The sequence below is a fragment of the Salmo trutta genome, chromosome 1, assembly GCF_901001165.1.
Source record: "Salmo trutta chromosome 1, fSalTru1.1, whole genome shotgun sequence".
Classification (NCBI taxonomy): domain Eukaryota; kingdom Metazoa; phylum Chordata; class Actinopteri; order Salmoniformes; family Salmonidae; genus Salmo; species Salmo trutta.
This window is the reverse complement of record NC_042957.1, coordinates 45,270,949-45,284,923: the sequence shown is the minus strand read 5'-3', so window position 1 is coordinate 45,284,923 and position 13,975 is coordinate 45,270,949. Positions and strand designations below refer to the sequence as shown.

The 13,975-nt window shown below is 42.8% G+C and overlaps 1 protein-coding gene across 1 annotated transcript; it reads right to left on the bottom strand.

Annotated features, from left to right (window-relative positions):
- Positions 1-4,317: 4,317 nt before the first annotated feature.
- On the bottom strand, positions 4,318-13,438 carry LOC115197047 (ATP synthase F(0) complex subunit C3, mitochondrial). The gene is made up of 5 exons (XM_029758189.1): positions 13,303-13,438; positions 11,826-11,873; positions 5,594-5,674; positions 4,891-5,069; positions 4,318-4,640 (listed from the first exon to the last, which is right to left on the bottom strand). Exons 2-5 carry the CDS (start codon positions 11,862-11,864, stop codon positions 4,526-4,528), a joined length of 414 nt encoding a protein of 137 aa, XP_029614049.1. The 5' UTR covers positions 11,865-11,873; positions 13,303-13,438; the 3' UTR covers positions 4,318-4,525.
- Positions 13,439-13,975: the final 537 nt, after the last annotated feature.

The window sequence follows — 13,975 nt, the reverse complement described above, 5'->3', positions numbered from 1 at the left end:
ACTCCGGGTTACAGAACATCCTGGGTGTCCACTTGTATTTAAGTTACATTCTATTCTGGTTGTCACTTTTTCCATTAATGATTGAAGTTGTACATTACCACCAGTATAGTGAATACACATAGCATTTTTACTTGGGAGCACTAGTGCAGGTCAGATAATACATTAAATGGCTACATATGTATCGTTGTGTGTAACCTTTTCTTTACCTAGGCAAGTCAGTTAAGAACAAATTCTTATTTACAATGACGGCCTACACTGGCCAAACACGGACGATGCTGGGCCAATTGTGCGCCGCCCTATGGGACTCCCAGTCACGGCCGGATGTGATACAGCCTTAAAATCGAACCAGGGACTGTAGTGACACCTCTTACACTGAGAAGCAGTGCCTTAGACTGCCTTTTCCAGTGTGCTCAGACTGTTACATTTGTATTTGAGGGGCGTGCGCCACGAGCAGTCATTTGTATAATTTTACTTTGTAAAAACCATCAGCACAGGCAAGTCTTAGGTTAAATCAGAGAAACATTTCTTAATATATGGCTGGGCTAAACTATAGAACAGCAGCTGCCATAGAAACAAATGGAGCATTGCTTTGTGTCTGTGGTTGCGCCTTTAAAATGCAGAAAACCGCTCCTCTGTAGCCCAAACCGTTCAAAACTACAGACCTACATTAACTGAGCTAAAAAAATTAATCTGGCCCAGATTGGTGAGATGCACTTAAGGGCTACACACAAATGAACCATAATGATTAAGGAACTGTAATAAACCCTACCTAATCTATAAAAATAAAAAATAAAAAATTGTCACAGAAAATCAATACTTGCAGTATGAGTCAGATGAGGGAGGTCATTACCACTAAATAAATTTACAGGGACATTTAAGTGTCACAGAATTTTATAGCCCATCAAATTGTGCCACAGTTCCAAAAAGTTGGGAACTACTGACCTAGCGAATAAAACTACTCTGCTCCATATTTATATGGACAGTGAAGCTACACATTTTAACTTGGCGCTATACTCCAGCATTCTGGATTTGAGCTCAAATGTTTTATCAGGAAACAGTGCATGATGTCACATTTTATTTGAGGGTATTTTCATACATATGTTTTACCGTTTCGAAAATGAAAGCACTTTATGCATCTAGTACCCCCATTTGAAGGTGTCAGTTAGTATTTTGAAAAACTCAATGTATTAAAGTAGTCAAGTTTAGTATTTGGTGTCATTCCTAGCACGCAATGACTACATCAAGCTTGTGACTACAAACTTGCAGTTTGTTTTGGATTATGCCAGAAATTAATGGTAAATAATGCATTAATGTGGATACTACCATGATTACTGATAATCATGAATAACGATGAGTGAGAAAGTTAGGCACACAGATCATACCCCTAAAAACATTTAAACCTCACTCACAATTCATGATCTTTAATCATGGCAGCATCCGCATGAATGCAGAAGTTTTCAGAAGCATAGTCTATTATTTACAATAAGTGACAATACATTATTTACCATACCATTCATTTCAATTGGGCACATCATAATCCGAAACAACCAAAACAAACTGCAAACACTAGATAAAGCGCTTAAGTCTAAACGGTGATATCCTTAAATAAAAAAAATAAGTGTCATTCTGGATTGTTGCCGCATATGAAACATTTGATCTCAAATCCAAAATGCTGAAATATAAAGCAAAAATAAACATTTTCGCTTGCGTCAAAATAAAAGGGGCGTGTATCACCAATTTAACATGTACTTAATTTCAAATGCTCAACGATGTGGTTCATTCTCTAGTGACACTGGCCCACCCATAGTTGTCCAGAAACAACGCAGACGTCAGTGCTGAATTCATATTCTCCCTCCAAAGTGTGCCCATTGGCTCCCCCTCATACATTCAAAAGCAATTGACAGGTCAGGTGTAGTAAGTGGGAAGTACCTATAGTCCGTGGCTACACCAAGGGTCCTTTGATTCCTTGCAACAAATTACATTGAATATACACCAAATGCTTTTTCTATGACCGACTGACCAGATGAAACCTCTTGATGTCCTGTTAAATCCACTTCAGTGTAGATAAATGTGACAGGTTAAATAGACTAAAGCGACTGTGCCATTGAGGGTAAATGGGCAAGACAAAATTTAAGTGCCTTTGAACGGGGTATGGTAGGTGCCAGGTGCACCGGTTTGAGTGCGTTTGCAGCATTACTGGGTTTTTCCACACTCAGTTTTCCCCATGTGTATCAAGAATGGTCCACCACCCAAAGATCATCCAGCCAACTGTGGGACGCATTGGAGTCAACATGGGCCAAAATCCTTCTGGAACACTTGACACCTAGTCGATGCCCTGACGAATTCAGGCCGTCCTGAGGGCAAAACTCATTAGGAAGGTGTTCTTAATGTTTTGTACACTGTATAAACTAATACAGGGATGAAACCTTTAATTGGGCCAGGGGCCACAAAAAAAATTAACTCATTACGAGGGGCCGCAATGACTCATGGGTCTGTAACAGCGCAGACAAGAAAGTAGATGTTTCCTTAATTCTACACATTTTGCCATAGGGTGGAGGCAAATGCTTGCAGTTTTTAATAAACTCAGCAACAAAAAGTCCCCTTTTCATGACCCTGTCTTTCAAAGAATTTGTAAAAATCCAAAACAACTTCAGATAATTGTAAAGGGTTTAAACAGTTTCCCCACGCTTGTTTAATGAACCATAAACAATTAATGAACATGCACCTGTGGCACAGTCATTAAGACACTAACAGCTTAGACGGTAGGCAATTGAGGTAAGTTATGAAAACTTAGGACACTAAAGAGGCCTTTCTACTGACTGAAAAACACCAAAATAATGATGCCCAGGGTCCCTGCGTGAACATGCCTTAGGCATGCTGCAAGGAGGCATGCAGATGTGGCCAGGGCAATAAATTGCAATGTCCGTACAGTGAGATGCCTAAGACAGCGCTACAGGACGGACAGCTGATCGTCCTTGCAGTGGCAGACCACGTGTAACACCTGCACAGGATCGGTACAGCCGAACATCACACCTGCGGGACAGGATGGCAACAACTGCCCGAGTTACACCAGGAACGCACAATCCCTCCATCAGTGCTCACACTGTCTGCAATAGGCTGGACTGAGGGCTTGTAGGCCTGTTGTAAGGCAGGTCCTCATACATTACCGGCAACAACGTCGCCTAAGGGCACAAACCCACCGTCGCTGGACCAGACAGGACTGGCAAAAAGTGCTCTTCACTGACGAGTCGCGGTTGTGTCTCACCAGGGGTGAAGGTCAGATTCACGTTTATCGTCAAAGGAATGAGCGTTACACCGAGGCCTGTACTCTGGAGCGGGATCGATTTGAGGTGGAGGGTCCATCGTGGTCTGGAGCAGTGGGTCACAGCATCTGACTGAGCTTGTCATTGCAAGCATCTCAACGCTGTGCATTACAGGGAAGACATCCTCCTCCCTCATGTGGTACCCTTCTTGCAGGCGCATCCTGAGATGACCCTCCAGCATGACAATGCTACCAGCCGTACTGCTCGTTCTGTGCGTGATTTCCTGCAAGACAAGAATGTCAGTGTTCTGCCATGGCCAGCGAAGAGCCCGGATCTCAATCCCATTGAGCACGTCTGGGACCTGTTGGATCAGAGGGTGAGGGCTAGGGCCATTCCCCCCAGAAATGTCCAGTAACTTGCAAGTGCCACAGTGGAAGAGCGGGGTAACATCTCACAGCAAGAATGGGCAAATCTGGTGCAGACAATGAGATGCACTGCAGTACTTAATGCAGCTGGTGGCCACACCAGATACTGACTTACTTCTGACCCCCTCTTTGCTCAGGGACACATTCCATTTCTGTTAGTCACATGTCTGAGGAACTTTTTCAGTTTGTCTCAGTTGTTGAATCTCGTTATGTTCATACAAATATTTACACATGTTAAGTTTGCTGAAACTAAACACAGTTGACATTTCTTTTTTTGCTGAGTTTATGGTAACTGATTATCAAATGGGCCCCACCCCAGTCAGTGATGCGAACATGCTTACTACAAGTTTACATAGCTGGTCCCTAGACTAATTTACCAATCTAAAAATGCTTTGCTGACATGGGCTAATTGGGTCACTTCTGATGCACAACTACATTACGAAATTGCACCTTGTGTATTCTATTAATTCTAACTCAACATTAAGTTGAGACCCAGACTTACTTGATAAGAAATTCCACATCCCTGTACATTTAGCTTATATTGCATTCAATGTGACAAGGTACCTAGTACTTTTAGTTTACACATCTTTAAGTCCAGCATCCAAACACTGAAAATAAAGACTGACAAGTTTAGTTATCCCAACCATTTATTCTGACAGACCGTCTAAACCAAAGTGAGCTCTTACGTTAAACTTCTGAAAAAAAAATAAAAAGGGAACATAAAGGCAGGATTTGTAGTCGGTGATTTTGATTGGAATGGCGGTGCCACGGCCTCATGAGCTTCGATTCCCTGGGAGAAAGGTGACGGGGCAGGGATGGGAACAGTGTGTGACTAAATTACATAGCGAACAGGATGAGGAATGCCACCATGAGACAGAAGAGCCCCATGGCCTCGGACAGGGCAAAGCCCAGGATGGCATAGGAGAAGAGCTGCTGCTTCAGGGAGGGGTTCCTGTCAACAAGAGAAAGAGGACTGGAAGTTATGCTTCGGCTGGATGACAGTACCAGTAGCAAATTGTTAGTTAATTATATGAACCAATATGAATATGAACAGGCTCACACGCTTCAATACTCTTGCAGTAAAACATTAGCATTTCTCTGCCACCCACATAATCACAACTATTCTTTTGCATCAGGTTTTGCTTCTGAATCGGCTCAAACCCACAAACAAAGGGTTGAATTCCTTTTCGTTCATCAGTTACCTTGCATAGCCGATGATCAAGCTGCCGAACACAGTTCCAATTCCAGCCCCTGATCCAGCCACTCCCACTGTGGCGGCTCCAGCACCGATGAACTTGGCGGCAGTGTCGATGTCTCTGGAGACAGCGCTGGTCTGGAACCCCCGGGTTAGAAGAGAGGCCTCACCAGCAGGCAACAGGGTCTGGGGAAGATGCAGGGGTAGAGCAGTCAAATCAGAACATAGAGAAGCTAGAGACTGAAATGGAACTGAGACCTGACAGGTGTAGATAGTATAAACACCCACCCCTCAAGTTTAAAAATCTAGGCGCACAGAAATCTAGGAGCATTATGAAAACTCAGGTAATAAAGCTAAAACCCTTCATTTCTCTTGGCACACTGGTGCTCCCAAATTTAAATTCCATGTTGCACAGAAAAATATTGAAGGTGGACATGCGAATAAAATGGTCACACTGGAGAGTCCTGAAGGGACCCGTGGAAATCGTCACAAGGAGACATTTAAGCACTGGCCACGTTAGTATTTCGCCAGACAAGGATTCAGAATGGTCTGGTGTTCAGGATTAATACAAATGAAAAGGAAATAAGGGTTACTGAGGTGTTGAAAACAAACAAACTTTATGAACAAGTGGCCTTATCACAAAAAGGGGCAATTGGAATTGTGAGCAATGTTAGTCACAGGGTTTCATTTTGGTTTGAAGAGGGGCTCACCTGCTGCTCACTTCTGGCTTCAGGTCTGTTGAAGACTGAGACCGAGACTGGCCGGGCGAGGACTCTGGACCCCCCACGCAGCTGCAAGAGACAACTACACATCAAACTCCTAAACAGACTTAAAAGCTTGTAACAAGCTCTACTTAAATCATTACTATCAGACTGCCAAATGTAGATTACCCTGAGGAGAGTTCTGGAGCACGCCAAGATTATGACCCTACAGAGTTGCATCTAATAGTGTAACGTCTAGGAAGATTAGAGACATCAAGACTGGTAGAATGGCAATATCATGATTAGAATTGCAAAGGGTCAAAAACTTTCTGGTAAATTTCCATGTGAAGTTAAGCCCAGGAATTTTGCTTAAATTCATCAAAAAAGAAGTTTGCAGTGAACCGTGTGGGATACACAAGGAATTCTAGGTCGTGTGGCAAATTTTGGTTAAACTAATTCAATGGAATTGCAACCCTCTGCATGCACAGTGCATTCTTCCATCACATGTACAGCTGATTCTCAAAATCTTGAACACTAATGAGATGCTATTGAGCCCACACTACTACACTGTCTGAGCCAAGGACTACATGCTTTCTGGTAAGTTCTGATTACAATACTGGGTGGGGTGAATATATTATATGACATGATTTTGTTAACTAGTAAATAGTAGCCTACAGCAAAGTGTTTAAATCATTTCTAACACTTTCTGCTAGTTAGTTAACTTAATTGAGCCTGCTAACTGAGGTGTTAATTCACCTGTTTCCATACACGTTTCATTTTAAAACATCTTACAAAAGGAGTTGTTTAATCTAACTGCGTAACTATTTATCTGTACATGGAATTGCATTTGTTTTTTTACTCTTTTTTTCTAATCTTTACAGGAAAATGCCACGGGCACCATCTGTGTGTAGACATTTCACTGCAGCTAATGTAGAAGGAAAAGCTGTGTACATTTGCAAATACTGTGCCAAATCATATGTGAAGAAAACAGATGCAGAATCATCTGGCCAAGTGCATAAAGTTCCCTCAGCGCTCACAACAAGCAACCGCTGACCAAAGTCCCTCTACTTCTATGCGAGGCGAAGATTATGAATCAGACACCTTATCGATAGCAACAGCTCATGGTCCTCCTGGAATCAGAAGTTTTGTTTGACTCAAATGGAGGAACGTAGTCAGAAACGCTGATGTCTTGCTCGAGCTGTGTACTCAACTGGTTCACCTCTGATGCTCACAGGCAATGTGTATTGGAAGAGATTTCTGGACGTTCTTCACCCAGCATATACCCCTCCAACCAGACATGCTTTATCTACTCATTTGTTGGGTGCAGAGTTCAGAGTTCAAGTGAAGGTCACGCAAATCAGAGAAAGCAGACTATTGCAATCATCTCTGATGGGTGGTCAAATGTTCGTGGGCAAGGAATAATTAACTACAGCATCTCCACCCCTCAACCAGTATTTTACAAGAGCACAGACACACCGGTCTCTACAGTGCAGATGAGCTGAAGGCAATCAATGACCTTGGACCACAGAAGGTATTTGCACTGGTGACAGACAATGCTGCGAACATGAAGGCTGCTTGGTCTACCCTCACATCACACCCATTGGCTGTGCTGCTCATGTATTAAATCTGTTCAAGGACATCATTGCACTGAAAAAAATGGATACACTCTACAAGAGAGCTAAGGAAATGTTAGCTATGTGAAGAGTCAAGTAGCAGCAATCTACCTCACCAAGCAAAGTGAGAAGAATAAGAGCACCACATTGAAGCTGCCCAGCAACACCTGTTGGGGTGGTGTTGTCATCATGTTTGACAGCTGGAGGAGAAGGAGTCTCTCCAAGAAATGGCCATATCAGTCTGCTGATACAAACAGCCCCATCATGAGGATCCAACTGGATGATGCATTTTGTGAGTGAGTGGTAAGCAGCTTGAAACCTATAGCAGTAGCCATTGCACAGATTGAGGGAGACAATGCCATCCTGTCTGATGTTCAGACTCTACTTGCAGATGTAAGAGAAGAAATCTGTACTGCCCTGCCCACTTCACTGTTACTCCAAGCAGAGGAAACTGAAGTGTTAAGACTACTGCCTGAAGCCCATACACGACACAGCGTACATGATGGACCCCAAGTATGCTGGCAAGAGCATCCTGTCTGGTGCAGAGATCAACAAGGCCTATGGTGTCATCACTACCGTGTCTCACCACCTTGGCCTGGATGAGGGCAAGGTTCTTGGCAGTCTGGCAATGTTCACTTCCAAGCACGGGCTTTGGGATGGAGATGCAATATGGCAGTCGTGCCAACATATCGCATCAGCCACCTGGTGGAAGGGACTTTGTGGATGAGTCTCTTTCCCGTTACCGCCATCATCCTCAGCCACCTCAAAGCGCAACTGGTCCTTGTTTGGGAACACACCAAAGCAGGCAACAGGCTGACCAATATAAAGGTTGAAAGATTGGTGGCCATTTGGGCAAATTAGGCTTTTTGAGCCATCCTCCACAAGGTTGGAAAGTGACAGTGAAGATGAGGCCTCAGTCTGATGTTCAAGAGGTGGACATTGAGGTCCAGGGAGAAGACATGGAAGCCTGAGAGGAAGACAACCAATGTTTAGTTTCTAGACTATAATTTTACAGATGTACAGTTGAAGTCAGAAGTTCACATAAACGAGTTAATGACTCCAACCTAAGTGTTTCAACCACTCCACAAATTTCTTGTTAACAAATTCTAGTTTTGGCAAGTCGGTTAGGACATCTGTGTGCATGACAAGTAATTTTTCCAACAATTGTTTACAGACAGATTATTTCACTATCACAATTCCAGTGGGTCAGAAGTTTACATACACTAAGTTGCCTGTGCCTTTAAACAGCTTGGAAAATTCCAGAAAATGACATGGCTTTAGAAGCTTCTGGAGGCTAATTGACAATATTCATCATGTGAGTCGATTGGAGGTGTACCTGTGGATGAATTTCAAGGCCTACCTTCAAACTCAGTGCCTTTTTGCTTGATATAGATGGGAAAATCTAAAGAAAGCCAAGACCTCAGAAAAAAATAAATATTGTAGACCTCCACAAGTCTGGTTCATCCTTGGGAGCAATTTCCAAACGCCTGAAGGTACCACGTTCATCTGTACAAACAATAGTACGCAAGTATAAACACCATGGGACCACGCAGCCGTCATACCGCTCAGGAAGGAGACGCATTCTGTCTCCTAGAGATGAACGTACCTTGGTGCAAAAAGTGCAAATCCCAGAACAGCAAAAGACCTTGTAAAGAAGCTGGAGGAAACAGGTACAAAGTATCTATATCCACAGTAAAATGAGTCCTATGTCAAGATAACCTGAAAGGCCGCTCAGCAAGGAAGAAGCCACTGCTCCAAAACAGCCATGAAAAAGCCAAACTACGGTTTGCACATGGGGACAAAGATCAGAGGACATTTCTCCAAAAAGTACAGTCTGATGAAACAAAAAGAACTGTTTGGCCATAATGACCATTGCTATGTTTGTAGGAAAAAGCCGAAGAACACCCTCTCAACCGGGAAGCACGGGGGTGGCAGCATCATGTTGTGGGGGTGCTTTGCTGCAGGAGGGACTGGTGCACTTCAAAATAGATGGCATCATGAGGATGGAAAATTATGTGGATATATTGAAGCAACATCAAGACATCAGTCAGGAAGTAAAGCTTGGTAGCAAATGGGTCTTCCAAATGGACAATGACCCCAAGCATACTTCCAAAGTTGTGGCAAAATGGCTTAAGGACAACAAAGTCAAGGTATTGAGTGGCCATCAAAGCCCTGACCTCAACCCTATAGAAAACGTGTGGGCAGAACTGAAAAGGCATGTGCAAGCAAGGAGGCCTACAAACCTGACTCAATTACACCAGCTCTGTCAGGAGGAATGGGCCAAAATTCACCCAACTTATTGTGGGAAGCTTGTGGAAGGCTACCCAGAACATTTGTCCCAAGTTAAACAATTTAAAGGCAATGCTACCAAATACTAATTGAGTGCATGCAAACTTCTGACCCACTGGGAATGAAATAAATCATTCTCTACTATTATTCTGACATCTCACATTCTTAAAATAAAGTGGTGATACTTACTGACCTATGACAGGGAATTTTTAAATGTCAAGAATTGTGAAAAACTGAGTTTAAATGTATTTGGCTAAGGTGCATGTAAACTTCTACTGTATGTTGAAAATGTTTTTGGGAGATGCGATGGATCATAGAGGATCATTCAATATTCCCTTTTGTTGTTCAGTGAAATCATTCTGTGAAGAGTCAACTCATTTAATTAAAGTTACATTCGTAACTAAATTGTTTTTTATATTTCTATTGGAATGATTTAATCATTTGCAATTATGTCTACTTATGATAAGGTACAAGGTTTGTTTGTCTCCATATGATATGGTAAATATAGCCAATGCAAAAAACGTCACATTGAAATGGTATTAATATAAATTGCATACATTGCCATTAATTCCCACATATTCCCGTTAATTCCCACAGAAAGTTTCCACCTCTGAATATTCCCCAAAATGTGCAACCCTTATGATCAATCAAAATCTTGTCCTTAGTAAAGACTGAGTACTATAGGGTTAGATTAGCCTACAAGGTGAGAGGCTAATAGCCTACATAGTGATCCCCCCCCCCCCCCCGATTTATCCCCGGCTGACCACTGGTCATGCATACAGGTAACACTGCCATAGACTTTTCTTTCTCATGAACCTTTAAAAAAATATTGAAAAAATAAGTGCATTCTCATCTCATTTGCTGGTCATGGCTCACATCAACACCATTATCCCAGAAACCCTAGACACACCCCAATTTGCATACCACACCAACACGCTGATCCTCAACACAGCAGCCCCTCAGGGGTGCGCGCTCAGTCCCTTCCTGTACTCCCTATTCACTAATGACTGCATGGCCAGGCACAACTCCAACACCATCGTTAAGTTTACCAACGACAGTGGTAGGCCTGATCACCGACAACGATGAGACAGCCTATAGGGAGGAGGTCAGAGACCTGGTGGTATGGTGCCAGGATAACAACCTCTCCCTCAACGTGATCAAGACAAAGGAAATGATCGTGGACTACAGGAAAAGGAGGACTGAGCACGCCCCCATTCTCATTGACGGAGCTGTAGTGGATCAGGTTGAGAGCGTCAAGTTCCTTGATGTCCACATCACCAACAAACGAACATGGTCCAAACACACCAAGACAGTCCTGAAGAGGGCACGACAGTCTATTCCCCCTCAGGAGGCTGAAAAGATTTGGCATCGGTCATCAAAAGGTTCTAAAGCTGCACCATCGAGAGCATCCTGAATGGTTGCATCACTGCCTGGTTTGGCAACTGCTCGGCCCCCGAACGCAAGGCACTACAGAGGGTAGTGTGTACGGCCCAGCACATCACTGAGGCCAAGCGTCCCGCCATCTAGGACCTCTACACAGCATGTAGCCTAGTGGTTAGAGCGTTGGACTAGTAACCGAAAAGTTGCCAGATCGAATCCACGAGCTGACAAGGTAAAAATCTGTCATTCGGCCCTTCAACAAGGCAGTTACCCCACTGTTCCTAGGCCGTCATTGAAAATAAGAATGTGTCAACGGACTTGCCTAGTTAAATAAAGGTAAAATAAATAAAAATATGCCAGGCGGTGTCAGAGGAAGGCCCTAAAAATTGTCAGACTCCAGCCAACTTAGTCATAGACTTCTCTCTGCTACCGCACAACAAGCGATATCGGAGCGCCAAGTCTTGGTCCAAAAGGCTCCTTAACAGCTTCTACCCCCAAGCCATAAGACACCTGAACAGATAATCAAATGGTCCCCCCACCTCCCTTTTTACACTGCTGCTACTGTTGATTATCTATGCATAGTCACTTCAACTCTACCTACATGTACCCATTATCTCAACTAACCTGTAGCCCCGCACATTGACTGTACCAGTACCCCATGTATATAGCCTCGCTACTGTTACTTTACCGCTGCTCTTTAATTATGTTATTTTTTACTTAACTTATTTTTCTTAATTTTGCATAGTTAATTAAGAGCTTGTAAGTAAGCATTTCACTGTAAGGTCTACACCTGTTGACTTTGGCACATGTGACAAATAAGGTGATATTCCTTAACAATAACTAATTTGCTGTGCATCTTTTAGCTAAACAAAATTATGTGTACATGCTAGATCTAGACTGATAAGGCACGACTGGCAGAGACTCAAACAGGTGACATTGTCGTTTCAAATACTACATACCACAGCAGGTGAGGTGACAAACTTAGCGCAGGCGTACATGGCTGGTGCCTGTGAAGAGAGATGAGGAATTACATTTGGACACCATTTTTTGTTTTACATTGGAAAGCACGCACAATTCTTAGCTACAGCCCACCACCTAAACCAGCTCTACACTGCTAAAGGTACAGTAAAGGTGACCTGAGCTGTAAGTGTAACCAGTCAAGCATTTGACCATGTGCATCAGGGAAGAGGATGTGCGAAAAGCAGACTAAGGTCCTGTAGTAAAATCTGACTGTATAATATCAAGAGGTTAAAACTCTGCACAAATAAAGAGTCAAGTTACAATCTTTACACCTAGGTCATTAGACTTGATTAAGTGAAATTGCATGAAAAATAGCAAGGCTTGTTTGAATGTGGCAAGACGCCAATGAAGCATTAAAGAAATTCTTTCAAAACACTAAATTGGGTGCTAAACTATGATCAACTTCGACATCCAGAGATGTCTAATGCTAATTAATCCAATTGCGTTGGTAGCGAGGTAGTGTATTAGCGCCTGCGCACATAAGGCCCAGACAGTCAAGCTAGCCTTTAGCTATGAATGAATAAAAATCGAACTAGCTAAATTCAGTGTAAAAGATAATACTTTAGTACAGTACACCCCCGTCGCCATTCCGCCCCTGGGCAGGTAACGTTATCATTAGCACAAATGACGGATTCACCATGGGGGAACCTAAACTATCCCAAATCAAATGTCCATGCGCGAATGGGGCTTATTAAACCCATGTCACATGCAGTGAGGGTAGCAGCGATTTGCAAAAAGACGAAAGCATGAAACGCTAGTTGGCTAACCTGGGTAACGTTCGCTTGTTAGCCATAGCTAGCTAGGTTTTATATACTTCAGACGGACACTGCTAACGTTAACAGATTGGAGGGAAAATTTGGCTAGCCAGCTCGAGACGTGAAGGTCAAAAATGACCCAGACACCAATACAGGATTTAAAGACAAGGACGCGGCATTTGGTACAGGACACAAACTATACCATTTGTTAGAAATTGTTAAAACGTCCTTCTCAATCCTCTGGGACATGAATCCATAATAACCGAAAACATGCACTGGTTCACTAGGCCCAGATATGGACGCGCAAGTCAGACATTTTGCAGAAGCTTCACCTCATCTTAGAATCAGTTGTACTCCAATGCATGGTTTCGCAAGTTAACATTTGCATGTTTATTTCCAAACAGTATACGCGGCTGCCCATGTAGACACTTCTCTGGTAAGAATTCTACAGTACGAACACATTCACTATAAAATGTCATTCTTGGGAAGAAATCATTGAATGGCCGTCAACTTCCTACAATGCATGGATAACGTTAGCTAGCTAGCATGCTAACCATTTCTATACGCCCCAGCAATGCAGACAGGACACTTCAAAATATTCACAATGCGATTATAAGCTTAGCAAAATGACAACATATGTCACACTAAACTATTAACTCACCTTAATGTTACAGTACACACGGGGTCCTCGATTACTAGCTCTCGCTCACAGCAGCAGTCAATGTGCACTCTGACAGCTGTCACCTTGTTATTTATAAGCTTAGTTCATACGTCCTAAACGTCCATTGGACAAAAGGAAACCTCCTTCGACTGTGATTTCCTTTTTATCTTGTCACTAGTTTTAACCTAGCCTATAATGGGGCTTTCAATGAACTACAATAATTGCAATTGGTTGACAGTATTTTTGGGCGGTATAGTAAGAATGGAGTCGAATCCTATTCCCTTTCCCCATTGGACCATATTTCCGTTAACCTTTCAAACTACATCCAGTGTCCTCGATTTCTATAGGACAGTGTATAGGACGTCCCGCCTACTTTCAAAATCTTAGGAGGGAAGGAAATTCTGTCTGCTTTAAATGACGTGCAGCTTATAAAGGCTTCATGCAATCATCTATAACCGTATGTTATACTTTATAAAGGGTTCATAAGTGTGGCATTAATGTGTGACATAACCACCAATGTCAAATGTGACATAACCCACTATGTCAAATATGACATAAACATGTGCTTTAAAAGGGTGGCATAAGCAACGCTTAATAATAGCCTTATAAATCATTAAATTGAGGCTTCACAAAGCATGCATCTTGGTAGAGCATTGTAATGCCAGGATATTGG